The 24,513-nt window shown below is 47.5% G+C and overlaps 1 protein-coding gene and 1 long non-coding RNA gene across 3 annotated transcripts in view; one reads left to right on the top strand and one right to left on the bottom strand.

The window, feature by feature from the left end:
* Positions 1-80: 80 nt before the first annotated feature.
* OSCP1 (organic solute carrier partner 1) overlaps positions 81-24,513 on the top strand; it is a 27,840-nt gene continuing 3,407 nt past the window's right edge. Inside the window, exons 1-8 of one of the 2 annotated variants that reach the window (XM_077753123.1) lie at positions 81-283; positions 5,104-5,133; positions 9,909-10,063; positions 14,963-15,130; positions 15,875-15,955; positions 23,232-23,335; positions 23,765-23,893; positions 24,433-24,502. In XM_077753123.1, the coding sequence (XP_077609249.1) occupies positions 172-283; positions 5,104-5,133; positions 9,909-10,063; positions 14,963-15,130; positions 15,875-15,955; positions 23,232-23,335; positions 23,765-23,893; positions 24,433-24,502 (849 nt within the window). In that variant the 5' untranslated portion in view covers positions 81-171. The remainder of the gene's footprint in view (positions 284-5,103; positions 5,134-9,908; positions 10,064-14,962; positions 15,131-15,874; positions 15,956-23,231; positions 23,336-23,764; positions 23,894-24,432; positions 24,503-24,513) is intronic. The other variant, XM_077753124.1, reaches the window with a different exon arrangement.
* Positions 22,561-24,513, bottom strand: part of LOC144222604 (uncharacterized) — a 13,969-nt gene continuing 12,016 nt past the window's right edge. Inside the window, exons 2-3 of the long non-coding RNA XR_013332441.1 lie at positions 23,198-23,428; positions 22,561-22,700 (exon numbers count right to left, since the gene is read on the bottom strand). This is a non-coding gene — a long non-coding RNA (uncharacterized LOC144222604). The remainder of the gene's footprint in view (positions 22,701-23,197; positions 23,429-24,513) is intronic.

Raw genomic sequence — 24,513 nt, 5'->3', positions numbered from 1 at the left:
AATGAGCGTCCGCCTCGACCGCCTCCCAACAAGGAGCACGCTGATTGGCTTTCCCGGACAGCCGCCGCGTTGCCCTGACGACCAAGCAAGGGGACGCGGCGGCCGGGCATCCAGGCCTCGCGCTACCCAGCCCCGGGTCTCGGCACTTGCCCCACTGTGGCATCTGGCACCATGTCGGTGCGGACGCTACCGCTGCTCTTCTTGAACTTGGGCGGGGAGATGCTTTACATCCTGGACCAGCGGCTGCGGGCCCAGAACATCCCGGGAGACAAGGCCCGCAAAGGTGAGAGGCGCCAGGCCCGCGCAGCCAGCCCCACGCCCCGCAGCCAGGCCCCCCTGCAGGCTGACCAACACGGCCGCACCCCACGTTCCTATAGCCAGGGACCTTTCTCACAACGCCACAGCCCCATCAGGTCAGAGCTCCTCCAGGAGTCAAATTCTCGAAGAAGATTTTTTCGCAGCAGAAGGATTGAATACCCGCGATGAGGTATATTATTAGGGGACCTGACACCCTCACCTCCAATTTCCTCCCTCCTCAAATTGGAGAGACGATTTCCCAATCTCTCCTGACAAACGGTCCCTTCCAAATGTAGGAGTCCCAGCCGCCCACCAGCTGGCGATACACCCTTTGCCAGTCCAAGCATCCTCTTCCCCCACCCCAACGAGGTGTGGCTTCTCCAGTCGTCTGTGTAGTGCCCTCCTGCACAAGCTGGAGGCCAGTCTTGCTCATTTCAGAAGCTATTTCTAGAAAGGTAGAATTCTGAAATAACAGATAAGTAAGAAAACATAAGTGAGTTTTAAGTTATTCTCTTCACAATTATTGAAAGAGAAGGCAGTTCTGGAAATAATTATATGAGAGTTTCTAAAATGCAGAATCTGCCACCCATATACACCACATCTACTCTCCAGAGAAACGACCACCCAGAACTCTCTGCCACCCTTATCCTCTCCCTCTTTTCCTTCCCCTCAACCAACATCCACTTTCACCAAGTTTCCTGGGTTTAAGTACGAAAGAAATAAATATTTCCAGGTAGAGAAAGAAAAGTTGATATAAAGGTAACTGACATGCCCCAAGATAAAAAAAAAAAAAAAAAGTATTCTCTCCAACAGTCTGTACGCTCAATTGATCTGAAATGTGCATATTCGGATGTTAAGCGTACATATTCAGATATTCACTGTTGTGTCTGCGTGATTGAATCCAAATCCATGCACGAAGAGATAAAAAGAGCTCCCTGCAGCATGCCCCCTCCATTCATTCTGCACACGGCCGCCTGTGAGCTTTCTAAAATGCAAATCTGCCCATACTCCCCGCTACTTAAAACCCTTTGTCAGCTTTCCACTGCTGCTTGAATGGAGACCAAGTCTTTGGCAGGACATTTCAGGGCCCTTGCTGACCCGATCTCTCTCCACCTCTGCAGCCCTCCCTTCCACCACTGCCTGCCTCCTGCTGTGTATCTTAATAATAGGTCTACGTTTAAAGCATGCGCATTCATATGTCCATGCTAGTCATCCCCATTCTACCCCAGACCTGCCATTGCTGTGCTAATAGTTCCCTTTCCGTCCTGCATTTTCAGCTTAAGAATCATCCCTTTCAGGAAGATGGGGGACAGAGTCTGAGCATACTCCATAGCACTCCATGCACGCTTCCCCTGCCCTATCACTGGCCACGTTCCACTGAAACTGTCTTTGGGTGTCTTCCCCACACGTGACGGCCTTATTCCTCACCTGGCATAGTGCCTAAAGGGCAGAGTAAACTGGTGTTCGGTCAATGTTTGTTGAACTGATGATCTAAATTGGCTCTTTTATATGACACTGCCATTTCTTCCTCAAGAGGGTTCTGTTTTCCTTGGCATGTATATTCTGTGATTTCACTGGGCCTTTAATGGCACAAGTGAGCTGACAGGTAGTTCTTGCCCCGGCGGTGTGCATCTTGGAAGACAGCATAAAGTAGCGGTTCAAAGCATACTCACCGGGATCATACAGTTGGGTTCCAACTCCGGCCTTGCCCTGGAACCAGTTGTATGATCTTGGAGTGTAACCTCGATAAGCCCGTTTCCTTTTCCGTAAAGTGGGCATCATACATACTGACAGCAAAGTTGTAGGAATTGAATGAGATCAGGTAGTCAACCTATTTTGCACAACGAGGGGCAGGTGCTGGCTTTCAAGAGAGGGTCTGGGCAAGACCCTGTGAATCCGAAGGGTCTGGTTTCCTTTGTTTTCAGGAGCTGTAGTCCTTCTGGGTTGGCTAAATGCAGCTTTAGGGAGTTTCGGCCATCTTTAGCCATTCACATTGACTTACTGGTTCCTTCCTTCCACAGTCGGGGTGAGTGTCAGATATCAGTGCATTCACCAGAGGCGGGGCTTTGGATCAGTCTCCTCTGTGGGGAGGGGGGAGGGGGGTGGTGGCTGGGGGCTATATCTTCCTAACAACAATAAACATTTACTAAGCACTTACTGTGTACCAAGGACTTCTCTGAAGACCTTATTAATCCCCACAACTATACTATCATTTAGGTAATACTATCCCTTTTTTACAGTTGGGGAAGTTAGAGTTAATTTGCCCAGGGTTACATAGCCAGGAAGAGGAAGAGTAAAGGATTTGAGCTCAGGCCATCGGGCTCCAGCACTCATACTCTTAATGACTTTGTCTTCAACTGCTTCCCTATGTGGGGTGCGGAGCTGTATCAGAATCTTTGGGGGTAGGAGGATGGGAGGTGGGGAAGAGAGGGAGAGCTTTGAAAACAGCCTCCAATGTGCCCACTGATTTTATGAAAGAAACGACAGAGAGTAGCTGGCTCATGGGGACTTAAAGAAGACAGTGACAAAACAGGGTGGAGCATTCAAAAAGCTGAGAAACCCCCCCTCGATCCCACCACTGAGAGTTGGCGTAGCTGCAGGAGCCGCTGTGACAATTACTGGCGCGCTGAGGCCTATAAAACACCAGACACGGTAAACAAATCCTCAATGATGCCGTGAATGGAAATCATATTTCTTCTAGGTGTTTTCATTATCTTACAGGACTAATTGGTCTCCTGGAGGCCGTCCCGCTCCCACAAGGCCCGCGCGTATATTGCAGTTTTTCGCCACAGCACAGCCTCTGGTTTAGCATTCAACAGAAAGGAAGTGCCCTCTCTCTGGGGCAATTTTTAAGTGTTGCATATGAATGTCGTCCCATGTTTTAAGCAATAGCAAGAATAATAAAAGCTGCCTTTGCCTCACTCCTGTCCTCTTTAAAAAATACTCATAAATAAGACCCTATTACATTCTGTGTACATTCCTCATTTTACAGAAGGGGAAACTGAGACAGAGAGACAGTAAGTGATTTTTTTTTCAGGGCAAGCAGATCACAGTGTAGTACTTACTAAACAACCAAATGGGGGTGGGATCCTGTTTTTATTTTTCTAGTTCCAATTTGGCAGGTGGCTCTGGATAACCTTGAGCCTTCCTCCCACTCAAAATGTAACTAAAGTGAAATTGTCGCAACCAAGTCACCTGGAAAAATAACGGAAAGACAGGACATGGTTTTTACCTTCCCCGAATCCTCAGGACTGGGACAAGGCGAGCGCAGCACTAGAGCGACCTCTGCTGGAGCTGAGTGTCATTGCCTGCAGGAGTGCCCGTACCCAGAACATGGCTTTTGCCCAGCTCCACTTTGCCAGCAGCAGGGAGCCACTGTCCCTTAGAGGAACGAGCCCCTTGCAGCACCACCCCTCTGAATGCCCACGAACTCATCAGGCAAGACTGCCTGTAAAATAAATGCCACCAAAATACAGAAGATGTGGACATTATGCCAAAGGAACCGGTATCTGCTCTAAGCAGACCAGGTTCTTGGTGCTGCTTCCCCAATGTTTTCTCCCCAAAAGCCTGTGACTTGTGGGGAAAAGATGGTGACTTTTCCCAGAGGAGTCTAACCTCGCAGTGGGAACCTTTTGCCACCAGTTAGGGCATGGCCCTGGCTGTGCTCTCAAACTGGTTTCTTAAGTGCTGTTGGTGCTGAATATTGAAGGCAGAAATCACCTCTGAAACAACCTAGTGCAAATGTTTCCAAAAGAGACCATTAATTACAAAACGTTTTTTAAAACGTGGATGCAAAAAATAAATAAAATAAGATGTGGGTGCATGTAGAGCCCTGCTTAGAGGGGGTGGTACTGGAGTTCTACATTGAAATCTCCCTCCCCCCCAAAATTAAGGAAAGCAAAAAGCCATGTTTCATCCTTTACGGGTGGTGTCCAAAATTGTGCGGTTCAGAAAGCAGAGCCAGGAGAGAAGCCGGCTAAATGCTCAGTGAGTGTTATCCATTTCTACCCCACAGCAACCCTGTGAGGTTGATGTAGTTATGATCCCCATTTTACAGATGCAGAAACTGAGGCTCAATAAATTGCTTGAAGTTACATAGCTAGTAAATGGTAGAGCCCGGTCTCAGCCTGCAAAGAGTCTCCAGCCAAGTACCTTTCTCCTCATTTGGTTTCCTCTTGGCATGTCCCCAGCAGCCTCTGTCCTCAGGCGCTTTCTTTACAGTGGCCCCCTCATTACTCCCCTTTTTTTACATGGAAGTCATGCATCTGTGTGTAAAAAGTAAATCAGAAACAAATGGACACTTTTTTCCTTTTAGTTCACCTTTCAACTTTTCTATTCTGGAACAGTTCCATCTGCACTCTGGAAAGGGAACTCTTACCTTAATAAAAAAAAAAAATCAAGTTGTAGAAAAAGAAAATCCTCTCCCTACCTGTTTTTGGGATTCCTCCTCATGAAAATTAGTGTTTGTAAAAGCCTTTGAATGATGTGTATTCTCATAGCATTAGAGAAAATGACTCCTTGGGCCTTTTGAGATCCACCCCAGGGTGTTTCCTCTGGGTTTCCTCTCCCACGAGGCCTCCCTCTAGAAGACATAGCCTCTCCAGGGCCCTTTTGGAACTTGTTATTAACCCAGCATCCTTTCCAAGGTTTCAAATGGAAGGTAGAGTATCTGCATTAGACATTACTGCCCACGTGCAAAATAAACTTCCCTAGGCCAGGTCATTGGAATTGGTATTTTTAAAGCCTCCTTGAAAAGAATGTTCTTGCTTCATGAACTGGTGTTTTCTTTTTATATGCTTCATGTAGATGAATGGACAGAGGTGGACAGAAAACGAGGTATGCTATCTCTGGGCTGCATGCGTTCAGTCTGCATCCACAGGTTCACTTAGTCCCATATCATTGGGCTTTACTGCGGGACCACTTGAAACATTCCTAAGGGAAAACACAGGCGTGAGTTTCTCCTTAGCCAAGACAGTGGTTATATGGCAGAATCTCTTACTTAAATAAATACAGCACATGAAACGAGAACCAAGCAAACTTTGGCCAAAGGCCCCTATGGCACCTGAGGTGTTTGTCTCGTTCCATCAGTGCCGAGTCCGGCAGGGACCGCCAGAACAGAAGCCACACGTCTGGGGAGGCTGTCCTAGCTGGTAGTCCTTAACACCGTTCTGTGACCGTATCATGCAGCCAGAGAACTGTGCTTCCACCTCAGTGCTCCTCCCCGAGCCGTTCCCCTTGGCACACAGAGATCTCTACTGAGCAACGGGGGACATGGAAGCATGTGGCTGCATGGCTGCCCGAACCGTGGGCTGCAGCATGCGTGCACTGGGGCCTGATCGTGCCAGACCTTCAGTTTCCCCTTCACCCACAACCGGCAGCAAACCTGAAAATTTGGCCGGCTCCCCAGAATAAAACCTTAGCCTTTCCCACCTTTAAATGTCACAAGTTCCCTCCATCACTTGACATTTGGGCGCAGTGTATGCATGCCATCAGCCATCATCCTCAGTATTTTAAATGCTGTCACCATACCAAGTATGCCGAGGAGACGACATATGTAATATTTAAGGGCTGTAAAATCAAACACCCATCCTCATTTCACTTCCACCCCCAGCTATGTGACCTTGGACTTTAACCTCTCTAACACTCAGTGGTCCTCCGTGATAGAATAAGGAGAGTAATTCAGAATTGTCTCAGGGTTTAAATGAGATAATGCATGGAAAGTTCTAAGCCCAGTGCCTGGAATGTAGTAAGGATTCAAAAATGGTAGCCATCCGGAAGTAGTAACTTCTCCCTTTTACCCTTAGTTCCAAATTGCCTGTTCCCAATGACAATTAAAATGTAGATCCGAGGTAGTTGGTAAAAAACCCAGTTGTTTTCAGGGTTGCCTGGGTGGCTCAGTAGGTTAAGCATCCGACTCGGGCTCAGGTCATGATCTCATGGTCCCCCCGGGCTCTGTGCTGACAGCTCAGAGCCTGGAGCCTGCTTCGGATTCTGTGTCTCCCTCTCTCTGCCCCTTCCCTGCTCAAATTCTGTCTCTGTCTCAAAAATAAGTAAGCATTAAAAAAAAAAAAAACCCCAGTTGCTTTCATCAAGAGAATTATTTCATCAGGCCAAGGCTCAAAGAAAAACGCAGCTGAAGTGCTTGGTACGCTTTTATTGTATTTTACCACTTCTCTTGAGCAATTTTTGGCCCACCTCTTGAGACATGGTAGAATCTCAGGTGAGACGTGTGGATTTTGAAGGCTGTGAGTATACGTAATAGAATCACTGGAATTTATTTTAACTTAGGCATTTTTAAAACAATGAGCAGAACCTGACTTTGTAATCAGTACCCGGGACAAGTAGCCTGCTACGTTAAGAACTCAGCTACTAGGGGCGCCTGGGTGGCTTAGTCGGTTAAGCATCCGACTTTCGCTTGGGTCATGATCTCGCGGTTCGTGGGTTCGAGCCCCACATCGGGCTCTGTGCTGACTGCCAGCTCAGAGCCTGGAGCCTGTTTCAGAGTCTGTCTCTCTCTCTCTCTCTGACCCTCCCCTGCTCACGCTCTCTCTCTCTCTCTCTCTCCTAGAAATAAATAAAATATTTAAAAAAAAAAAAAGAACTCAGCTACTAACCCTTCTGACGCACCTGTGAAAAATTACTTCCGTCGCTGCCCTTAGTCCCTACAGGCTGCCGCCTGGCCCCTAGCTCATTCCTGCCTCGTGACATCACGCAAAGCTCGTGTGAGTGCAGAAGGCTCACACCAAGGCAGACTGACAGGTCTGCTTAAAACTGTGTCTCGAGTTTAACTTAAATACGGCACGGACTGCTTCTCTAGGGCAAGGACAGTCTTCCGTTCCTCGTGCTGCCCTGGTGTTTATCTCCTGTCTGGTACAGATTTAGCCCCACCTCAACCAAGTGCTAGGTAAAGCACATTGTGAGATAGAAGCCTGTTAATCTGTGCCCCCATATTCTTTTTTTTAAAGGCTTAAATTTGAGAGGCGAGAGCCCTGGGTGCCGGAGCCCAATCATAAAATTGCCATTTCTTCTGTGGGGGCATTTGTGTTCCCCGCTCTGCCCACGGGGCCAGGGCGTGCTGTACTCCCAATGACAGGCAAACTTTCTGGTTGTTCTGGTGCAAGGAGCCGTGGTGATTTATAGCCTATTCCCTTCCCAGACGGAAAGGCTTCATGTTGCCTTTTACTTTGCCAGAGTGACTAGCAATCACCCTGCAATTTTCTTTCTTTTAGAACTGATGTATTTGGGTCTAAACGATTTTCCAAGACCCTGCTAGGGGATGCAAAGACCCTAGAGAAACGACTCAGCACCCCAGTGAATGGCAGCTACTGTAAGCGCTGGCATAATCAGAGCTGATGTGATTCTTCAACTGGAATTCTACCTCTTTGGCACTCCTCCTTGCCCTACACGAATCCGGAAAAGTCTTCAAATTCTTTCTTTCGAGGGCTTCTGGGTGGCTTTTCATGTGTACCTATTTCCTTGCAAATTCTGCACTTGATCTAGGCTATGGTAAGAAAAAGGTTAGGAAACCCAGTTTCTTACAGGCCCTTGCTTGTTTGGGCCAAAGACAAAAGTCCGTTCAGGAAGCAAACCCAGAACAGTTTGAATGTCCCCAGGCTGTCCACACTGGGAAAATGTTAGCGCACATTCCGGGCGTGGGGCAATGGGCTCCAATCCTCAGAGGTGACGCCTACCCTACCATATATTGGCAATGGAGTTCTTCCTCACAAAGAAGATAGAGCCTAGAGGGAAGTCCAAAGGTCAAGTGTGAGTTCAACACTTCTGCAAGGAGCCACAGTCATTTAGTTCTTTTCCATCAAAATGCGGGTGGGGTCGGGGGAGGCTCTCTGCTCTCTCTCTCCCCATAGCCCTTCCATTTTAAGATTTAAGTACAACTTTGGGGTGCCTGGTTTAGTGTCTGACTTTGGCTCAGGTCATGATCTCACAGTTCATGAATTCATCTCCCACGTCAGGCTCTCTGCTGTCAGCGCAGAGCCTGCTTCAGATCCTCTGTCTCCCTCTCTCTCTACTCCTCTTCCCTGCTCACGCTCTCTCTCTTAAAAATAAATAAATAAACACTTTTTAAAAAGATTTAAATACAACCAGCCCCCAGCTGCCCTTTCCCCCGAAAATGCTCTTTGAGATGCTTTTATTTTTTTTAAGTCATGTCTACACCCAATGTGGCCTCGAACTCACATCCCCAAGACCAAGAGTCACTGCTCCACCAACTGAGCCAGCCAGGCGCCCGGATGCTTCTCAGTGCTGGCCTGAGCACTCAGGGTACTTCTATCCATGACTTAAAAGGAGAGAGGGTGCCTGAAACCATGACCTGAATGAAATACCTTGCCTTCAGTCTCTAAAATACATGGTCACAATGAGTCACCTGGTGTGACCTCTGTGTGGCAAGAGAAAGGGGCATTTGTATCCATCAGCGATAATCACTCATGTTTAGTTATTGATTTTGTATAATTATTCTAAATAATCAGTTTTCTTGCAAGTTTTAATTGCTATGAATGTATATTCTCTGCATTCATATACTCTTACCCTGAGGTCAGCATATATCTGGCTTCATTAAGAATAATCTGTGTTCATACATACCTCTTTCTATTTCTTGTACCCAATGGTTTTCTTAGCTCTCAACTAATGTTATTTAAGTGGCACAGAATAGTTCATTGAATGAGTGAATGAACAACTTGATTTAGAGACACTTGGTTTGCACATGCCTCAGGACTTTTATTCTTACCAGATGGGACCTTTCCATTTGAACAACACTGGGACATACCACCACAATGTAATATCAATACTATAGACCAGGCGCAGCTGGGTGGCTCACTAGGTTGAGCGTCTGACTTTGGCTCAGGTCATGATCTCACAGTTCATGAGTTCGAGCCCCATATGGGGCTCTGTGCTGGAGCCTGCTTCAGATTCTGTGTCTCCCTCTCTCTCTGCCCCTCCCCTGCTCATACTCTCTCTCTCTTTCAAAAATAAATAAAAACGTTAAAATTTTTAAAAATATTATAGATCAAATGAAGAAATTAAGGCATTCTAAAATGGCACATGAAGTACATATCTTGTAGAACCATTAGAAATCTCTAACCAGTGGGTAGACTTGTCTATTTTCATAAGATATTTTTTCTTTAAACAGAGTCAATTACCATTATTGGTCCCATTTTTATGAAATTTCATTTTAAGTAAAAACATTACAGATTAGTTAACCAAACAAACAAAAAGAGCAATGTTGCCTCTCATTTTAAGGTTCATAGGAATGTTCATAGGAAAATGTTCATAGGAATCTTCTTTAAAGAAAGAAGAAACATTTCCCCCATCAAGTGAGATAATGCCTGTATAAACGTGGCTTATAGCCACCAAAGCACAACACATTTACACATTGTCACATTTATGTTTGCTCTGGGACGGGCTCATAAGGCACCCTGACCCTGCTCTCTGCCGGGACACCTGTGTGGTTTCTGCCGAGGGAGCACATCTCACCAGCACACCAGCACGCCCAGCTCGGCGTAGACCCGGCCCCTGCGGTCCACTCCACAAAGAGAGCATTTCCCAAATAGACCTTCCTCCAGCACCTTGCTCAGCTGTATTCTCTCTCGTCTCCACAGTTCTGAATGACATCATCTCCACCATGTTCAACCAAAAGTTTATGGAGGAACTGTTCAAACCCCAGGAGCTCTACTCCAAGAAGGCCCTGAGGACCGTCTACGACCGCCTGGCTCATGCCTCCATTATGAGGCTGAACCAGGCCAGCATGGATAAGGTGAGAGCAGACTGCGGCCTCTGTCCCCTTGGTGGCATCTCTTGTACCTTTTGTGGATGAGCACAGACTGGGTCAGAGGAGATGAGGTATGCAATGGTGCCTTGCCAAAACAACAACAACAACAACAACAACAAAGGCACTCACAAGTATCAGGTATTGGTATTGAGTTTTGGAGTCGGAAAGGACCTCAAGTCATCCATCCCAGCCCCTCTGATATGCGTGTCCTTCCACCTGCCCAAGGAGGGGGCTGGCGTCCATGCCCATATTTAGGAACACTAGGAACACACACCTCAACCCAACACCAGTCAGTGCCCAACCCTAAACACTTTAATTCTGCTTCATTCCTAACAAATCTAAGCTCTGCGATGAAGAAACCGGACATTTTTTGAAGCAAATTCAACACCGCTCAGTCTTTACTTAGAACACGNAACAACAACAACAACAACAACAAAGGCACTCACAAGTATCAGGTATTGGTATTGAGTTTTGGAGTCGGAAAGGACCTCAAGTCATCCATCCCAGCCCCTCTGATATGCGTGTCCTTCCACCTGCCCAAGGAGGGGGCTGGCGTCCATGCCCATATTTAGGAACACTAGGAACACACACCTCAACCCAACACCAGTCAGTGCCCAACCCTAAACACTTTAATTCTGCTTCATTCCTAACAAATCTAAGCTCTGCGATGAAGAAACCGGACATTTTTTAAAGCAAATTCAACACTGCTCAGTCTTTACTTAGAACACGAACAGATCGGGGTGCCTGGGTGGCTTAGTTGGTTAAGTGTCCGACTTTCACTTAGGTCATGATCTCGCGGTTCGTGGGTTCAAGCCCCGCGTCGGGCTCTGTGCTGACTGCCAGCTCAGAGCCTGGAGCCTCTTTCGGTCTGTGACTCCCTCTCTCTCTGACCCTCCCCTGCTCACGCTGTCTCTCTCTCTCCTAGAAATAAATAAAACATAAAAAAAAAAATTAAAAAAAAAAGAACACGAACAGATCTATTCCTTTGGGAAACAAATTGTTGGGGCACTCTGATTTTTAATGATAATTGAATGATAATTTCAAGTAAATAAATGGCGGTGAATAGGCAAATCTCCTATTCAGAAGACTCTCCTGTTCTGAGCTCGCTCTGCCATCAAGAAAGGAAGTATAATCCCCACTCCCTGTGTGCCGGCGGCACTCAGCGACTTCCTTCCAAAGAGGCCAGTGTAGAAGAGGGGAGAACAGCTAACTTACAGTGGAGGAATGACAAACACTCCCTCCACCAGGACGATCAAGGTCAACATCAACAGTGATAAGACATGCTGGTAGTATGTACCCCGATAGGGTGCAATGAGGATAGCGCTCTAGCTCTGCGCTCTTCCTCCCAAACACCCACAATTCCAGTCTAATCGTGAGCAAAACAGACAGACGACATTTGCAGGTCGTGTTACNGATAGGGTGCAATGAGGATAGCGCTCTAGCTCTGCGCTCTTCCTCCCAAACACCCACAATTCCAGTCTAATCGTGAGCAAAACACAGACGACGTTTGCAGGTCGTGTTATAAAGTACCTAACCAGGACTCAAAGCTCGCAAGGCCACCAAAACCAAGAAACTGTCACAGCTAAGAGAGGCCTAAGGGATTCGATGACTAAATGTAACATGGGGCCATGCGGGGAAACTGATGAGATCTGAATGAAATATGGACTTAAGTTATTTTTAGTAATAGCAATAATGATAACAATTTTTAAATAATGTATTTTTATTTAGTTTCTCTATTATGTGAATTTTTTTAAATCCTGACGGCTGACAGTGAGTGCCAAGTGAGCAAAATCAGTGCTTGCTTAATGCTGGCACCTGGAAACCTCAGGGAGACAGATTGCCGTTAACTGTGCCCTTACCCCCTCTCACTTACTTCTGGAAAGTTCCTTTTCTCACTGGACCTCCGGTTTCTCATCTATAAAAGGGGGATCATAATAGCTCTTTTGTTTCAGTTCAGGGAGGATTCAATGAGAAAACATAGCACAGCTAGGCCCGGCACATAATAGATGTTCAATCAGTGTTAATCATCTCCTCTGCTCCGCTCACTCTTCTGCCTTTAAGAAGGTTTAGGCTTCTATAGAGAAAGCACACAGAATTTAGAATCAAAAAAACCTAGATTCTTGGGGCACCTGGGTGGCTCAATGGGTTAAGCGTCTAACTCTTGATTTTGGCTCAGGTCACAATCTCACAATTCGTGGGATCGAGCCCTGTGTCAAGCTCTGCACTGACAGCTCAGAGCCTGCTTGGCATTTTCTCTCCTTCTCCCTCTCCCTCTCCCTCTCCCTCTCCCTCTTTCTCTGCCCCTCCCCCACTCACATGCATGCACTCTCTCTCTCTCAAGAGTAAATAAATTTAAAAAGTCTTTTAACCTGGATTCAAGTATTTAGCTTTACCAGTTACAAGCTATGAGACTCAATTTACTGAATAATCTTAACTTTCACTTCTTCATCTTATACCTGTCTTTATCCTTTATTCCTTGCATGGTGTCCTATCCACAGCAGGTGCTTTGTTTCTGGTAATGATGACAGAGTCTCAAATCTCTATCTTCGGTATTTTATGTTTCCACCCACGTACACACACACCAGGCTGTTCCTGTGGCATGCCGCTTTCTAAATGGAATCTTTAGAGGTGCCTGGGTGACTCAGTCGGTTAAGCGTCCAACTTCAGCTCAGGTCATGATCTCACAGTTTGTGAGTTCGAGCCCCACGTTGGGCTCTGTGCTGGCAGCTAGCTCAGAGCCTGGAACCTGTTTTGGATTCTGTATCTCCCTCTCTCTCTGACCCTCCCCTGCTCATGCTGTCTCTCTCTCAGAAATTTTTAAAAAAATTTTTTTAATAATAAAAAAATAAATGAAATCTTTAGCAGCGTGTTGAAGAAATGGGGTTATGTAGAAGGTTCTAGGATCTGACCATCCTAAGTTCAAACCTCACCCTGCCACTTAACTGCCAGCTATGTAAAATTAGTCAAGTCTCTTCCTTTTTAAACTTGGGCTAACACCTACATCATGGAGTCTGCTTGAAGATTGAATAGGAGCACACTAGGTGATGTATGTGAGCGTGCCCAGCACCACACCAGATGGTCATAGCGTGTAGTCTCCATCCTGCCTCGAACATGCCCGTAGCCTCTCTCCCAGACTGGTTCCTTCTGCCCCACATCCCCCAGACTGCCCTGCCACCGTCAGCACCGGCCTTCTCCTGGGCACTAGATGGAAACCGCTGTGGTCATTTCAGACAGCCCTTATCTTTTTCCCCAAACCTAGTTGGGTAGTCGCCATAGGTGACAGCTTCTCCTTTCAAGAATCACGTGTGCTTCTTTCCCTGCCTTTTCCACACCCACCATCTTTATACCAGCCCTTACATCTGGATTACTCCACGAAGTTTCTTTCATGCTTTTTTTTTTAAGTTTGTATTTATTTAATTTGAGAGAAAGAGAAAGTGTGAGCCAGGGAGAGGCAGAGAGAGAGGGAGAATCTGAAGCAGGCTCTGCACTGTCAGCATGGAGCCGATTGCTGGGCTTGAACCCATGAACCACAAGATCATGACCTGAGCCAAAGTCCGATGCCCAGCATAATGGACTGAGCCCAGTGCGTTTCATTCTTGTAGTCCCTAGAAGGTGCTCCCCACCTAGCAGGAGCCAAGTGCCAGCTAATCTCCCAACCCCGGTCTCCCTTCTACTCTGGCTCAGCTCATCATTGCCAGACTTGCTAATCTGGCTTAACCACTACTTCTATCATGACAGCTCAGAAAACCTTAGTAGCCCTCTAAGCCCCACCACGTCTAGTCTAAATTATTTTGCCTGTCTTGGGGCGCATGGATGGCTCAGTCAGCTAAGTGTCCGACTTCAGCTCAGGTCATGATCTCGTGGTTCGTGAGTTTGAGCCCCGCGTTGGGCTCTGTGCTGACAGCGCAGAGCCTAGAGCCTGCTTGGGATTCTGTTTCTCCCCCTCTCTCTCTCTTCTCCCCCCCTGCTTGTGCTCTGTCTGTCTCTCAAAAATAAACATTAAAAAAAAATTAAAAATAAATACATACTTTTGCCTGCCTTTCTGAAACCTTTAACATTCTGATCTTGCCGTACTTCTCCAGCTTTGCTTCCTACCAACCCCAACACAAATTCCCCTCTCTGATTAGGCCGTTCTCCTCCTTCTCCCAGGAAACAGCATACTCCTTGCTGCCTCCAGGCCCTCCCGCATGCTGTTGCCCTCAACTAGAATGCCTTCCCCTCCCTCAGTCGGTGTGAACCCATGACCACAGCCTTCTGCTCCCACAAACCCCATCGTGACCACCTTGGTCCTCACCCGTGTCTCGCCTCTCCCCGCGCATGGACGGTCAGACCACACGTGGGCTTGCTGATATGTCATCCCATTCTGTTCAGCGTTCAAAACCACTCGCCATGGTTGCAGGACCTCACGCTTGTCACCTGCGCACATCCAATGTCCCTGCCTCCTCTCAGCGGTTCCGCAACGACAGGAAATCAGTATTTTTTTCACATGAGAAAGCTCAGGCTCAGAGAGGCGGAGGGACGTGGCCAGGACCATCCGACATGTCGGCTGCAGAGGTCGAGGGCTGGCTTTTGGGCTTCGCTCTCGGAGGCCGGCACCAAGCCAAGGGCCCCGTGGCTGCCAACACCGTCCCAAACATGTTCCATCAGCAACGCACATCAGCTGCCCAGAAATCCTGGTTTCTCAGGAATGCCCTGGTTTATTCCTGCTGTTCTGGCCTAATTATCAATATATCCCCTTTGACTCTCAAAAGCACCTTGGTTTGAGCGATAACTGACACAGTCACCTGAGCTGTATGATATGCCGAGGTTTTCAGTACATGCTTGTCCGAACGATTGTGTGGAGGTGCGGACGTGTACTTCTCTGATCCTCTTTATTCTGTCCAGCTCTATGACCTGATGACTATGGCTTTCAAACACCAAGTGTTGCTGTGCCCCCGCCCCAAGGATGTGCTGCTCGTCACTTTCAATCATTTAGATGCCATCAAGGGATTCATCCAAGACTCCCCAACCATCCTGCATCAAGTGGAGGAGACTTTCCGGCAGCTGACTGAGGTAAGAGGTCACCACCAGTTTGTCATCCCTCAGCCCCATTCTTGTTCTCCTCTCCACTGTTAAGAACAGTCGGGTTCCAGGGCACCTGGCTCAGTCGGTTAAGTGTCCGACTCTTGATTTCGGCTCAGGTCATGATCTCACTGCTGTGGGTTCGAGCCTCACGTCATCAGGGCTCTGTGCCGACAATGCAGAGCCTGCTTGGGATTCTCTCTCCCTCTCTCTCTCTCTCTCTCTGCCCCTCCTCCCCTTCTGTCTCTCTCAAAATATAAATAAAGTAAACATCTTAAAAAAAAAAAAAAAAGAACAGCCAGATTCTACGACAGACAGAACAGGATGAGGGATGGCAAAGCCTGCCACTCTCCCCAAAATTCTAAAAATCTACAAGTATCTAAAGCCAGACTAAAAGATCATATAATAGGCATTCCCATTTTATGCCCTCCCACTGTTGCCTTCAAGGCTGGGAAAGCAATGACACAGAACACAGCCATTTCCCCCTGACCCCTCTGGAAGGGAGTTGACGGTGGATGTCCTGCTAAATCTGAAGGGGAGAAGTGAAGGTCTTGGGGATCCCTCCCCCTGGGGAGTGAGCCGGGCTGGCTCTCCTGCTGCCCCTCCCCCCCACCCCCCCATCCCCACAGCTCTGGCTCTGGCTCCAGCCCCTGAGTGCCTGCCTAGCTCTGCCTGCCTGCGAGTCCTGCCTCACTTCTGGAAGTGAAGTGCTTCTTTCTGCTTTGCCTCCGGCAGACCTACGGGGGTCTCTCTGCGGGGGAGTTCCAGCTGATCCGGCAGACACTCCTCACCTTCTTCCAGGACCTGCACATCCGGGTGAGTGGATGGGTGGCCCCAGGGGCACCCTGCCCCTACTGTCCTAGGGAAACAGAGCACCACGTGGTCAGGCAGTGATGTCCTCAGTGCTCAGCATGTGATGATACACTTCACAGTAACAAATCTCAGCAGTTGTTGTTTTTTGTTTGTTTTTTTATGTTTATATATGTTTATCTCTCTTTTGAGAGAGAGATTGCGAGTGGGAGAAGGGCAGAAAGAAGGAGACACAGAATCAGAAGCAGGCTACAGGCTGTGAGCTATCAGCACAGAGCCCAACGTGGGGCTCGAACCCATGAGCTGTGAGATCATGACCTGAGCCGAAGTCAGATGCTTAACCTACTGAGACACCCAGGCACCCCAATCTCCGCAGTTTTTAAATGGACCAAGGAAGACAGCGATATTGCCATTCTTTCACAGTCCCCTTATTTATCTCCTTAAAATATGGTCTGTTCCTTCACCAGAGGAAACGTGTTCTCCATGGACTGGAGAAGACAGATTTCAACTCAGAGGCCAATTTCATTTTTAACCCTCATGAATCATTTTATTTGCTATAGATGGAGTAATAATAGCACCAATGTAAATTAAGATCTTTAATAGTCATCGATTAAAATTTAAAAGTACTATGAGAGTACAAATAAGATTAAGTTTTGTATTGCTTTAAAATATTGAAAACCCTACATCATATCCTTATCAAGACTGTGCCTGTGTGGACATTCTTTTATGGCTTGTAGTGATATAAGCAGCCATATTGACTTCTCAATTCTGACGACATAAAATTCATTATAATGAAGACACTCCTAATAATAAGTCATTAAACAAAATCATTAAAACATATTAAACCACAAAATATATTAAGCTTTAATTGCCAAGGAGGCAGGCAGTGAAACGTCTAAATGTCCATGAAGAAAAATAGGAATCACATATCCTGACAGTATTCAGCCACTGCTCCGTAACACTCGGCTGGTTTTCTGAGGCTGCTCTTTAATGGTATTTCTGCTCAGCCGCAATGTCTGATTGCCTATACAGATCTTCTCTGCTTCCGAAACAGTCTTGATAGTCTTTAGATTTGATCAAGAAATCAAGAAAACACAGCTCTGATCTAACACTCCGTTGCTCATTGTTTAACCAAAGGGAAAACAAAACTCCTCCTCCTGGTATCCAAAGCTTTCTATGGTCTCAAGAAACAACCGGAAGCTGCCTTCATGTGCTCAAGGCCCTGACCTGCACTCAGCCCAGCCAGAGACTGCCTGAAGACCAATTCCACTTGAAATCCTGAGCAGTTCTTTACAACCGTCCCAATTCCCAACCCCTCAGCCCTCCAGAACCTTCCAGAGTTACCTCCTCAAAGGCAGTCTCCTCGGGTCACCCAGCCTTAACCAGACTCTCATTCCCGTTCCCATTTCCTTCCCTCGTGGCCCTTCCTTGTGTTCTTCCCATTATTTCGGCTGTTGGGAAACATTCCATCTTTGCCTCTTCACAGAATGTTCCCTATACCTCCCCTCAAGGATCCGCTGCCCTTGGAAACATTTCCTTCTGTAAAACTAGTCAGTCCAACACATGTTTACTGAGTGCCTACTCTATACTCTCCTCACTCAGTGTTTGAGATGCATGGGTGAGAGACACATGGGTGAGAGATACATGGTTGAGAGACACATGGGTGAGAGATGCATGTATGAGAGATACGTGGGTGAACGAGACCAAGGCCCTGCCTTGGGGAGGTTCTACACTAGTAGGAAGAGACAGGGAGGACAAGTAAGTCATGTTCTGGTTCTGATAACTTTTAGGAAGATGACAAGATAAGGTAAAGTTATAGAGGGCAACTAGGATGGGATGTCCCGTAGACCAGCACTGTCTCACGGCACTTTCTGTCATGATGGAGATGTTCTATATCTGTGCTGTCTAACGTGATAGCCACTAGCCACATATAGCTATGGAGCACTTAAAATATGGCCAGTGTGACAGTGTGACTGAGAAACTGAATTTTTTTTAATTTTTTAAATCTTTATTTATTTTTGAGAAAGAGAGAGACAGAGTGCCATCAGGGGAAGGGCAGAGAGAGAGAGGGAGGCACAGAATCTGAAACAGGATCCAGGCTCTGGGCTGTCAGCACAGAGCCCAAGGCGGGCTCGATCTCACAAAACGCGAATTCATGACCTGAGCCAAAGTCAGACACTTAACCGACTGAGCCACCCAGGCACCCCAAGAAACTGAATTTTTTTTTTCATGTTTTATTTATTTCTACGAGAGAGAGAGAGAGACAGCGTGAGCAGGGGAGGGTCAGAGACAGAGGGAGTCACAGACTGAAACAGGCTCCAGGCTCTGAGCTGGCAGTCAGCACAGAGCCCGACGCGGGGCTCGAACCCACGAACCGCGAGATCATGACCTAAGCGAAAGTCGGACGCTTAACCGACTAAGCCACCCAGGCGCCCCAAGAGACTGAATTTTTTATTTAATTTTAATAGCCACACTTGACTAGTAGCTACTGTACTGAACAGCACATCCTTAGATGATAGAGTTAGAGTCAAGTCATGGGCAGCCTTTCTGAGGACAGACGTGTTGAGATCTCAGAGACATGCATCTAAACTGGAGGGACAGTAAGTTCAAAGGTCCTGAGATGGAAAAAGCATGATGTATTTCTTGGACAGAGAGAAAGCCAGTGTGAGTGAAGCCTATGTAGGCAGGAGTGATACAGTTAACAAGCTGTGTGTCATGGGCACTGACTCATCAGAACAGACTCCAGTTATAACTAAACTGGTACCTACCAGTTGACTTAGCTTTATGCCCTACTGAGGAGTCTATTTTAAGAGTAAGGAAAACATTTCAGGCATCCTAAGGTGAACAATAACATGACCTGATTTGTGTTCTGGAAGGTGAACTGTATGGGACAAGGTAGGAGGTAGGACACTATTGTAGAAATCTAGGTAGGGGGGCACCTGGGTGGCTCATCCAGTTAAGTGCTTCGGCTCAGGTCATGATCTCATGGTTCATGGGTTCGAGCCCCATATCAGGCTCTCTGCTGACAGCTCAGATCCCGCTTTGGATCTTCTGTCTCCCTCTCTCTCTGCCTCTCATGCTCGCTCTCACTCTCTCGCTCTCTCTCTCTCTCTCTCTCAAAAATAAATAAATATTTAGGGGCGCTTGGCTGGCTCAGTCAGTGGAATATGTGACTCTATCTCACGGTTTTAAGTTCGAGCCCCACATTGGGTGTAGAGATTACTTAAAAATAAAATCTTGGAAGGAAGGAAGGAGGGAAGGGAGGGAGGGAGGAAGGAAATGACAGTTCATGGTAGATGCCACCAGTGGAGTTAGTGAGAAGTCTTCTGTCCCTTCTGGGCAGGAATAAGTAAAACTTACTGAGAAATTGGATGTGGGGAGGGAGAGAAAGAGGAATAAAGAATGACTACATTTTTGGCCTGGGCAGCTGCTGTTGCCATTCACTGAGAGGGGGAAAGACTGAAGGAAGTATATCTGGTTAGAAAAATTAATTAATTTTATCTAAGTTTGATTTGCCTATTAGGCATCTGAGTAGCAAAGTCAAATAAGCAGTTGAATGTCTAAGTCACAGAGATGGCATTCGAAGTCTTCAGGCCTCTCGGTAGAGGCTGGTCAACCTCCCTCAGCCACAGGTAGGGTGTAAAAAGCATGGTCAGCATTCTGCCACCTTCCCCCTTGCTTTCAGATCATTATTCTCCTATCCTCACGAACTTGGCCTTCCCCTAGTGAGGCCAGACCAGTAAGGCCAACACCGTGCAAGGCCCTGCACTTGTCACTCACTGAAACACTGCCGAGTCGCTCACCCATGTTCCCGGGGCACTCACATCCCTGGGTGGGTCTCCTCCCGGCCAGCAGAGTCGGGCCACCGTCCTGGGGAACGCGAGTGCTCAGGGGCACGCCCCGTCCAGCACTCCAGCCCCACAGCCCTGTGAGCCTCATATCCCCTTTCCCTAGGAAACTCATTCGAGAGGGGGCAATGTACTGGGTGCCTTCCAGATATTTGGTTTTAAAGTAGAAGAGCATAAAGAGAGAGGACACCGAGGAGGGGGTGGTCAGTTCTGCCTGCCTCAGAGAATCAGAAAAGTTGGGGCACCTGGCTGGCTCAGTCGCTGGAGCACGTGACTCTTGATCTCGGGGTTGTGAGTTCAAGCCCCACGTCGGATGTAGAGATTACTTATGTAGAAAGATAGAAAGAAAAATCTTCATAGAGGATCTGATATCTTTTTTAGAAAGTGGGTTCTCACCAGGCCCATGGGAAAATAGGGGAGGGGTTAAGTGGAGGACACCACCTCAGTAAAGGCATGAGGCACATAACCATTCGGTGTATTTGGTGCTGCAGAGGCGGTAGAAGGCTGCAAGTGTTTGGGTGTGGCAAGAACATAGGATTCAAGGAGGAACATGGCGGGGCACCTGGGTGGCTCAGTCGGGTGAGCATCTGACTTCAGCTCAGGTCACGATCTTGCACTTTGTGTGTTCGAGCCCCATGTCAGGCTCTGTGCTGACAGCTCTGAGCCTGGAGCCTGCTTCAGATTCTGTGTGTGTTTCTGTCTCTGCCCCTCCCCTGCTCATGCGCTCGCTCTCTCACTCTCTCTCTCTCTCTCTCTTTCTCTCAAAAATAAATATTTAAAAAAACAAGGAGGAACATGGCTACCGAGAAGAACAGGGGCCAACTGGACATTATCTGGCAGGCAGCAGAGAGCCACTAAAACAGGAAAAGAACACAGCCTTCTATAAGTTTAGAAGAGTCTCTTCAGGGACGCCTGGATGGCTCAGTTGGTTAAGCATCTGACTCTTGATTTCAGCTCAGGTCATGATCTCACGGTTCGTGAGTTCAAGCCCCACATTGGGCTCTGCACTGAGAGTGTGGAGCCTGCTTGGGATTCTCTGCCTCTCTCTCTCTCTGTATCTCTCTCTCTCTCCGTCTCTCAAAAATTAATAAATAAACTTAAAAAAAGAAGAAGAAGAAGAGCCTTCCCAGCAGAATGGAGGATGGATCACAGCCAGGTGAGGGAGAGGCAAGGAGGCCGGGTAGGAGGCACCTGCAGCGGCCCAGCCACAGATTCACCACAACTGGAAACGCCAGAGGAGAATCAGGTTTGGGAAGACAAACGATGACCCTGTTCTGGGCAGGGTGTGTTTCCAGCACATCCCATGGAACCTGTAGGCAGACACGTCTGATAGGCAAGGAGACAGATGCAACAAGTGCCCGGGGAAGGAGACTAAGTGGCAGCTTGAGATCTGGGCGCCATCAGCACAGGGGTGAACACTGGGAGGAGATGAGATCACTTGGGCGGGGTAGGGGGAGCCACACTTAACAGCCGAGGGCCAGCAGAGGCGCTGGGCAAGCAGACAGACCCAACGGTCCCGTCCAGCCAAGGGCAGGCTGTCGGATCAGACACAACCACACACTGGACTGAAGTGTATACGTTCCAGACCTGCTATGACATAGTCAACCTCGTTAGAATTGGGCTCACAAAGGGTCTAGCACAAGCATATATTCCCACTTCTCTCTCCAAATTTTCTTTCTCCACACTTGTATTTGCATCTCTTGGTTCCAGAATCTGAAGCAGGCTCCAGGCTCGGAACTGTCAGCAGAGAGCCGATGTGGGGCTCGAACTCATGAACCGCAAGATCATGACCTGGGCCGAAGTCGGATGCTTAACCGACTGAGCCACCCAGGTGCCCCAGTCACAGAATCTTAAGGTTAAAAAGTCCTTAAAGGTCTTCCAGCCAAACCCTCCAACAAAACCAGTTTACACACTCCCCCTAAAACATGCCACATACCCTCCCACCTCTGCTGCTTTTTAAAAAAATGTTTATTTATTTATTTAGTTTGAAAAGAGCTCATGCAAGCAGAGTGGGGGTAGGTGGGAAAGGGGGTGCTGAGAGAGAGGGAGAGAGAGAGAATCCCAAAAGGCTCTGCACTGACAGATGTGGGGCTGGATCCCCACAAACCATGAGATTGTCACCTGAGCCAAAATCAAAAGTCAGATGCCTAACTGACTGAGCCATGCAGGTGCCCCTCCATCTCTGCTTCACACCCACCTTCTTCTAGGCCCAGCTCCAAACCCACGCTTAGGCCTGCCCACCCCCATGCCTCTGGTCATTCTCCACAGTGGGCTACTATGCATATACCATCCAGCATGTATACTGGCCCCTGTTGCCATTTTATGTCTGGGGCCTGTGTCCAGATGGACTTTAATCCTAGAAGTATTAGCTACCATGTATCAAGTACCTACTATGTGTCAGACTCAGCGATAAGTGCTTTTTCATTATCTGATTTAACAAGTAACACTTACCTGATGAATAGATGCTATTATTATCCCCAGTTTGCCACACAGAAAACTGATACACAGAAAGTTGTAAAACTTGCCCAAAACTCAGAGCCAAAGAATGGCCCAGGTGGGGCACGAGCCTAGACAGTCTAACATTGGCATGCCAAGCCACCATCTTACACATTCTTACCGATTTGCATTTTCACTGCTTTGCACACAACAGATGTGTATTTTTGATGATAATACGAATATAATCTTGTAGAGGTTTAGAGTTTGAAGGGATCCTCAAATGTGTCTCGCTTTACAGATGAAGAAGACAAGATCCAATAAAACTGATGAACTACTACAACCTTTATGGAACTTAATCTGACACAAAGTATGCAAACCAGGGGGCGTCTGGCTGGTTCAGTCGGTAGAGCATGTGACTCTTGATCTCAGGGTTGTGAGCTTGAGCCCCACGTTGAACGTAGAGATTACTTAAAAAAAAAAAATGCAAACCAGGAAGTAGAAATCAGCCTAACACGGTATTTGCAGTTGCATAAGAGACCTTCAGACTCTAAGGCCCACCTGATCCGCCTGCTCCGGGCCCTTCCCACCGGTCTAGCACATGGCCAAAAGCTTGGGCTCCAGACTGAGAAACACAAGGTTGAATCCTCAACTCTGCCCCTTCTGAGCTGGCTGGCCTGGAGGAAGTGTCTCAGCCTCTGAGCTGCCAATTCCTCCTCCTTACTGTTCTCCTTGGGCAAGTCCCTCACTCTGGGAACCTCAGCTTCCTCATCTTTAAAACGGGGGTAATACGGCCCACCTGGGAGACTTGCTGTGCGGCCCAGAAGGAGGTCTGTGTGCAGCAACACTGTAACTCCGTACGGCTAGTTATGCGGAGACTTTCTTGTGGTTAGGAGCTCACTAGCCAACACCCCCCACCTATTACACACTTTCCATCCTCAGAATGCTTATATTTAGGAATACATACCAAGAAAAATGACAAGCAGTGTATTTTTTCCCAGGTATCCATATTTCTGAAGGACAAAGTTCAGAATTCCAATGGTCGCTTCGTGTTGCCGGTGTCCGGGCCTGTTCCATGGGGAACTGAGGTTCCCGGACTCATCAGGTGAATTCTCAACAGTAATCGTCAGACCAGTGTTTGGGGTGCCAGGAAACCGACACGTGGGCCACCACACAGAGTGTGCCGGTGCCTCCCTTCCTGCAGTAAAGCACAGCAGTTAGAAGGTCAGGTTCTCATCCCAGCTATGCCACTTAGCAGACATTTGAGGCCAACCACCCAGTTTTTCAGGACTCACTTCCTCATCTATGAAATGGCTGCTGTGAGGGCGAATGAGATAATAACGCTCTGAAGTGCTTACACAGCACCTGGCACATAACATGTCCTTGGTAAATATTATTATTGTTACCTCAACCAGCATCTTTATCTCAAAGGAGTGCATGAGTTCCTTTGTGTCCCTCAGTACAGAGAATAAAGGAGCCTCCAGGACTGCCCGAGCTTGGAGGGCATCCCCTCATGTCATGCTTTGTATTGTAGGATGTTCAACAACAAAGGCAAAGAAGTGAAGAAGGTACAATTCAAGCACGGTGGGAAGTACGTCACAGCACCAAAGGAAGGTTCTTTTGAACTGTATGGAGACCGAGTCCTGAAACTGGGAAGCAACATGTAAGCAAATCCTCCCTCCCTGAGTGAATTCAAGTCTGAGGGAGGTCACTTCATTTATAAGACCAGCTTGACTTCCCCTATGAAAACCCCTGCTGACAAGTGAGATAATTTCCCCCCAGATACAATGAATGCAGAGCCCTGACATTTTCCAAGGGCCCCCAAGATGCCCAAACGTAAGGAAACTCAACAGGTTCAAAAAGAAATCATTTTAAATAGCAACGGAAGAGCACAGCCAAAACCTCTGTGGCCGTGGAGATCCAGAACAGCATGGCCTTTCACGCACTGTTCACGTTTTTTCCCTGTAATCTACATTATTTTGCGAGAAGAGCCATTTCCACCTGACTTCAAAGGTGTTTTTCTTTGGGAAGCCATGAAATCGGAGTGGTTGCTCCCCACTTAGGTACATTCTGTACTCCTGGCACATTTCTGGATGCATTTTAATGTCTCAGGATAAAAGTTAACACGCTATCTTGCTGAGTTAGAAGCAAGTCAGTGTTAAAGGGCGGGGCAGTGTTTTCACAGTCTTCTGTTGATACCAGGTACAGTATGAACCGGCCTGTGGAAACCCATATGTCCAAGGCATCAAAAAACTCAACTTCTCGGACACAGGTAAGCTTCCT

This window comes from Crocuta crocuta, unplaced genomic scaffold, assembly GCF_008692635.1.
Source record: "Crocuta crocuta isolate KB4526 unplaced genomic scaffold, BGI_CrCroc_1.0 scaffold303, whole genome shotgun sequence".
Classification (NCBI taxonomy): Eukaryota; Metazoa; Chordata; class Mammalia; order Carnivora; family Hyaenidae; genus Crocuta; species Crocuta crocuta.
This window is presented reverse-complemented; position numbering and strand designations above follow the sequence as displayed.